The following is a 6971-nucleotide window of genomic DNA, read 5'->3' on the forward strand; positions in this document are numbered from 1 at the left end:
ATACCCCCGGATGGATAATTGCTCTGAGTTTAACCCAAACTGATGATGATAGCAGTGATGATAATATTGGAGTACTATGGTGGAGGTTATGTTTGATTTGACAGTATTTGGGTTGTAGATTAGACTACCAAAGATGTCCCAAAATTATAATTACTCCCTTGGGTTCAGACTTTGTGTGTAGCAGACCCCAGTTTAAATGCAGTATCTTTCTTGGGAGCAATAATAAATTAATACCAATCATTGTGACTACATAAGCAAGAAATGGCCAGTTTTTATCTCTAGGGAAGTAGTGATCTACTCTAATCAAGTAGAGAAGAAAAAATTTGAAATAGTATGCTAGAAGACAATTTAATGTAGTATATACTCAAATGAGAAATTAAATATAATTAGTTCACTTCCCTGGTAGCTTCCCTGGTAGCTACCTGGGTTTCCCTGGTGGCTCAGATGGTAAAGAATCTGCCTGCAGTGCAAGAGACCCAACTTGGATCCCTGGGTTGGAAAGATGCCCTGGAGAAGGGAATGGCCACCCACTCCAGTGTTCTTACTTGTAGAATTCCATGGTCAAAGGAGCCTGGCAGGTTACAGTCAATGGGGTTGCAAAGAGTCAGGCATGACTGAGTGACTACCACTTTCACTTTCCTTTTCTATAGTTCGCATAAACATAATGGGTAGGCCAGTGAGGGAAGGGTTTAATAATTGGCAATAATTAGCAGGAAAGTTTTTTTGGGGTAGGTGGCACTTGTTATGAGTCTTGAAATCCTGCTTGACATGAAAACTCTATGTTTGTCTAATAATTCTGATTTCCTAAAACACTCGATAGTAATTTTTTTTCTGCCCATAACAGTCTATCTTCTCCATCTGTCTTCTTTCTCTAATTTTAAAAAATGTGACTTGAGTGAGGGCTTTATCGTCTTAAAGATTTCTCTCCTGTATAGTGTTTAATGGCTTGCAGGTCGGCACCTGATCTAATTTAGGCCAGTCCTAATGCCTAAACTTACAGCTACCGTTGATGAGTTCAGTAATGGGTAGCTGACCCAGAATTAGCCAGTTGGATCCATTTGTAGCATTTTTGAGATTGAGACTAGTGAAAGTAAGTCTGAGTTCCTCTGTGGGTTTGTGCATTGTGAGATTTGAGATACTGAAGCTATGAGTAGCCATGTTCCTGGATAATTCAAAGAAGAATAAAGTTAACCTTACAGAATGAAACAGATGAGAGGCCCAGAGAGGGTCTTGGTGGCATTTAAATTTCTGATTCCAGAGGTCTCTGAGATCTACTTTATGCAATGATTTGGTTGTTCAATCTTCACATGAATAATTTGTAATAATTCCCTCCCCCACCCCACCCCAATCTATCTTTTACCCTTAGCTAGTTCTAGTTGAATTTTTGAATGTAACCAAAATATTGAAAAATATGGGTGGTAGATACAAAACAAATACCCACCCTGCTCACGCTGGAAAAGATGCAGGGAGATACAGTCAGCAAAAGTGTGCTAGTTTAGGAGACTCAGTGTATAAACTGTGAATAAAATAGCTTCCCATTGTTGCAGGTATTCTGAGTGCTCTGATGCCAGATTTTGGTATCATTTTAACTTGTTTTTTTTTTTTTTTCCTTTTTTTCTTTTTTGTCAGCAAGTTTGGCTTTTGAGGAAAAAGGAGGAAGCCCAATTCCGCCACAGCACCCACTTCCCATTTTTCTTAAGGTCCATGGGGTTACCCAGGTATGATATCAGTCAAAACTCTGTACCTCAGTGATGTAATACTGAAAAGGATGACTTTTGACAAGGACTAATTTTAAAATGAAGCTGATTTGATTGTTTCACTCTTATCAAAGCCTGCTTGAACCTGTATTAACCTAGGGACACCAAAAGGTTCAGAAAGAACAATCCCTGGAGTTTGACACATTTTGCCTATGCTGTCTTTAAAAAAAGAAAAGAAAACAGAACATTTAATGGTTTATCTCGTTTTTAATTTCAAATAAGACTTAAGGTGTTTTAAAAGGATATAAAATATAGGAAGACAAGTTAAATATAGAAGAGAAATTTTTAAAAATGATATTGAGTTAGTAGTGAGGCTCATAAACAACAAATATAACGCAGTCCTATACATATGTGGTAATTGGTCCTCAGTTTATGCTTTAAGCTTTCTTCTCAGTGCAAACAAGGAAACAATCAATTATACAGTTTGCAGTGTCCATTAGATAAACTAAATGCTTAAGAGAAGTACAGCTGTATCTGATCTTATGACCAAAAATAATGTGTCCCTGGGTTCTTACAAAGAGAGTATTGTGTTATATAATGTAAAAGGCCTCAAGTGCTCCTTCCAGGAGACCCAGTGATGAAATTCACAGCCCTGGTTCTCATAGCTGGCAGTATTATATCTCAAATTTTAATCATCTTTATTATTTTGCCATGTCTACTTACTATGTTTAAAAATTATTAACCTAATATATTTTTAACATAGGTTTCACTTGGATTCCATTTTAAACTAAATTTCATCTTAGCAAGGTAGATGAACTAGTTCTGTTCTTCTAATGCTCTTTAAATTAGTTTATAAGTTTTAAAAAAGTCTAACCTAAAATTTTTAATGTACCTGCTTGGTGCTACACTGTGGAAAACACTGACTTAGGGAAAAAGAGAAATCCAACATTTGAATAACCATGACCTCATTATGTTTTAATATCTTTCTCATGATGTATTATGACTACCAGTGTTGAGAAAACTGAGGTCACAGAATTTGCACAAGGTCCCACAATAACTGAGCCAGGATGAACCTCAGGTCTTCTGATGAAAGTTAGGTTCTAGCTTCTAGATGATTGCATGGAGAGCCTTTTGCTCAGATCAGAGTTCAGGCCCTGTTTAACCGTTTGCCCCTTTGCTTCCTCCCAGAATGCCTCACCCCCTGCTTAGTCCATAGTGATGCCAGTCTGTGGTTATTGGAACCCAGTCTCCCAGATCAAAGGGAGGAAGTCTGCCAGGCAGATGTGGAGCCCAAAAGAGGAACTTCACCAACTGCTGTGGACAGTTCTAGCCCTTTATGTCCCCGTGGACTTTTGGGGAAGTATTTTTGTGGCTCACCAGTCTCTTGTTAGGCAAGGGCCACTTGTCCTGGGTTGTCCTTTTCTACTAGTGGAAAGTACGGCTGGGAGATTTGGAATAGTTGCTGTTTGACTTTGATTCTTAGCACAACTGTCACTATGAGCCTTTTTGGTAAGATCTCAAGCTGAAGTTTGTTGCTGAAGATGATTGCAGAATTCCTTCTAAACTTCGGAACTGTTTTGAATCATAATTGGCAGTGGCTTTCTGATGGCATCTTGAGCAAACTCAGAGGAGAAGTCATCACTTTGTCTCACATGAATACAACACAGGGTAAATTACCTTGAACTTCTACCCAGGGGTGTGATCTACATTATTTCTGAGCTTTGATTTATAGGATAAACCTTTTTCTTCCTTTTTTTAGTAAATAGAAGTAACATTTTCTGCTCTATCCTTCTCTTAAAGAGATTTTAAAGTGTCTTAAAATAAAATTTTTTTTATTATTTAAAAATTTTAAATTTTGATATAATTGTAGATTCACATGCATCTGTATGAAATGCTACAGAAAAATCCCGTGTAGTTTTTACCCAATCTCCCATAATGGTGACATTCTTAAAAAGATTTAAAATTTGCTGAGATATAATTTAGGTATGATAAAAATAACTTTTTTTTATTGTAATATAATTGCTTTATAAAGTTGTGTTAGTTTCTTATGTACAACAAAGTGAATCAGCTATCAGTCAGTTCAGTCACTCAGTTGTGTCCGACTCTTTGTGACCCCATGGACTGCAGCACGCCAGGCCTCCCTGTCCACCACCAACTCCCGGAGTTTACTCAAACTCATGTCCATTGAGTTGGTGATGCCATCCAACCATTTCATCCTCTGTCGTCCCCTTCTCCTCCTGCCTTCAATCTTTCCCAGCATGAGGATCTTTTCAATGAGTCAATTCTTCGCATCAGGTGGCCAAAGTATTGGAGTTTCAGCTTTAGCATCAGTCCTTCTAATGAATATTCAGGACTAATCTCCTTTAGGATGGATTGGTTGGATCTCCTTGCTGTCCAAGGGACTCTTAAGAGTCTTCTCCAACAACAGGAATATATAAATTTATACAGGAATGTACAAATGTATAAATGCTATCATAATCAAAATATAGAACATTTTCATCATCCCCAGAAGTTCCTTCATGCCTCTTTGCTATTTTTTTTTTTTTAGGCAAATATTGTATTTATTAACTATGATTGGAAGATACATTCCTGATTTATTATCTCCAAATTCAAAAAGAATTTCAAAATAACAAAATAATTCTATCCACCATAGAATACAGAATAGGGCTGGGCTCTGGGGACCAAATTCATTGTGCACAGGGTGGGCAGAACCCTCTGCCTCTAAACAATTTTTTGAGTTAGTTTAACTTTCAGCTCTGAGTCCTGGTCAAAGTCTTGAAATCACGGAAGGTTAGAGACTGGAATTACTCAGCCAGAGGGATGGGTTTCTGGTTCAGGCATGAGGAGAGGGATTCTTGGAAGTGATCAATGAAGCCTCTGCAGCAGAAACAGAAGACAAGGGCAGAGGCCGAACCAGAGGGCCTGGCACTGGGGGGGGGAGGGTGAGGAGCCTTGTTTTCACCCGTGTGTCTCCACTCCATAGAACAGGGGCTGCATTCAGTCAGTAACCCTGATGTAAGAACGTTCTTCTCGTAGTTTCTCATAGAATTTAAAGACAAGGCCCAGTAGGTCCCTTGATTGGACCCAGGATAGATCCCAGGATGCCAGGAGCTACAAGCTCTTGATTATTGAGGTGGTCTGGCCAATGGTCGAAGCTCCTGGAAGGCATGGTCAGGTTGTCTCACAAGGACAGCCTAGGGACGGAATCATACGATGACACTGGACTGGGGCCTGGAGACTCCACACTGCTCAGGCCACGAGTCATAGCCCTCGACACTGTGGTCAAACAACACAAAGCGGGCGCCCTTCTTGATGTTGGTGAACGCATGCATGATCCGAAAGGAGAAGCTGCCTGTCCGCGGACGGACGGGAAAACGTTTATGGAAGAAATAATGCAAGGTGGCATAGTTGGCATCTAGAAGCTTGACGACTAGCTGATACATCCGGTCACTGCCTTGTTGTTCTGTCCAGCGGCGACAGACAGAAATCCAAATCTTTCCACTATCCAGGAGTTCCCGCCACAGGCCCTCCTCCTCCAGATCCAAAATTTCTCCCTTGTACCAACACCTGTAGGCAGGACTGTAGCTAGTCTCCCCAGAAGTCTTCAGCCTGACCCCCAAGTCTTCCTCTTCCTCCGAGTCATCGCTACCGCTCAGCATCATACAATTCCAGAGGTCTTCTTTCTCCGGGGGGTTCACGGTGAGCTTGCGCCCTATGGGTCTGAGCTCGCAGAAGCGGCCCAGGATGCAGGGCCCGGGGTCGCCAGCAGGGGGCAGGCAGGTGAGGATGACGGGCCACAGGTCGGGGTGTTTCCAGGGCAGGATGCTCAGCCACAGGTCCCTGCCGTCCACCACCTCTCGCCAGCGCCGGCACACCAGGCGGCACTGCCGGAGCAGCGTGCTTGGGGGCAGGTAGCTCAGCACCTCCCGGAGCATCTCGGTGGGCAGATGGTTCGGGCCCGGAACCTCCTGTGGTTCGTGGTGCGGAGCTGGGACGCGGGGGAGCAGGCCCCAGGAGGTTGAGGCGCCCATGGTCTCCTCGCCAGGCCCCGCGGCTGCTGCCTGCATCTCAGCCAGTGTTCCTCACCAGTGGGCCTTCACCTTGCCTCACCTCGCCTCTTTGCTATTAACCCCCTCTCCCCATTCCTAGTCCCTAGAAACCACTTACCTGTTTTCTGTCCCTATACTTTTGCCTTTTTTAGACTGTCTTTTGGAGAAGGATATGGCAACCCACTCCAGTATTCTTGCCTAGAGAATCCCGTGGACGGAGGAGCCTGGTGGGCTGCTGTCCATAGGGTTGCACAGAGTTGGATACGACTGAAGCAACTTTGCAGGCATGCATGCATTGGAGAAGGAAATGGCAACCCGCTCCAGTATTCTTGCCTGGAGAATCCCAGAGACAGAGGAGCCTGGTGGGCTGCTGTCTATGGGGTCGCACAGATTTGGACATGACTGAAGTGACTTAGCAGCAGCAGCAGCAGCAGGCTGTCTTTTGAGTGGAATCATACAATATGTGGTCTTTTGTGTCTTTTTATTCACTTAGCATATTGCTTTTGAGATTCATCCATGTTTCTGACTAGTTTGTTCCTTTTTATTACTGAGTAGTACTCCACTGTATGCCATAATTTGTTTATCCACTCACCAATTGATGGACATTTGTGTTGTTTCCAGTTTTGGGCTATTAGCAGTAAATATACAATAAACATTCCTGTATTAATCTTTGGGAGGACATATGTTTTCATTTCTCTCAGGTAAATTCCTTGGAATAGAATCACTGGGTTGTGTGGTTAATGTCAGTATAATGGAAACCTGGTAAAACAAGTTGGAAAGTGTTTTTATTTTTATTTTTGGCAAGCCATGTGGCATGCAGGATCTTAATTCCATGACCAGGGATCGAACCTATGTCCCTTGCACTGGAAACTTGAAGTCCTGTGCTTCAGTGGACCACCAGAGAAGTCCTCAGAAAGTATTCTTTTCCTCTTTTATTTTTGGAAAGAGTTCATGTAGAATTGATATTGCATCTTCTTTAGGTAGAATTCCCTAGTAAAACAAATTTTATTTTGTGGGAAGGACTTTAACTATGAATGCAATCTCTTTAATAGATATAAGGCCACCCAAGTTTTCTCTTCTTGAATGAGTTTTGGTCAGGGATTTGTTTATTTCATCTAAGTTGTCAAATTAATTATCAGGAACTTGTTCATAAAATTACATTATCATTTCTAGTATCTGATCTTCTATGACAGTCCTTCTTTCATTCACAGTATTGGTAATTTGG

The 6971-nt window shown here is 41.8% G+C and overlaps 1 protein-coding gene across 1 annotated transcript; it reads right to left on the reverse strand.

Annotated features, from left to right (window-relative positions):
• Window positions 1-4903: 4903 nt before the first annotated feature.
• On the reverse strand, window positions 4904-5764 carry LOC122700815 (F-box only protein 27-like). The gene has a single exon (XM_043913855.1). It carries the CDS (start codon window positions 5762-5764, stop codon window positions 4904-4906), a length of 861 nt encoding a protein of 286 aa, XP_043769790.1.
• Window positions 5765-6971: the final 1207 nt, after the last annotated feature.

Source organism: Cervus elaphus, chromosome 9 (assembly GCF_910594005.1).
Source record: "Cervus elaphus chromosome 9, mCerEla1.1, whole genome shotgun sequence".
In the NCBI taxonomy this organism is placed as follows: Eukaryota; Metazoa; Chordata; class Mammalia; order Artiodactyla; family Cervidae; genus Cervus; species Cervus elaphus.

Bases quoted from the DNA above. Each gene is read 5' to 3' on its own strand.
- LOC122700815 (XM_043913855.1), bottom strand. From the start codon at position 5,764: ATGCAGGCAGCAGCCGCGGGGCCTGGCGAGGAGACCATGGGCGCCTCA.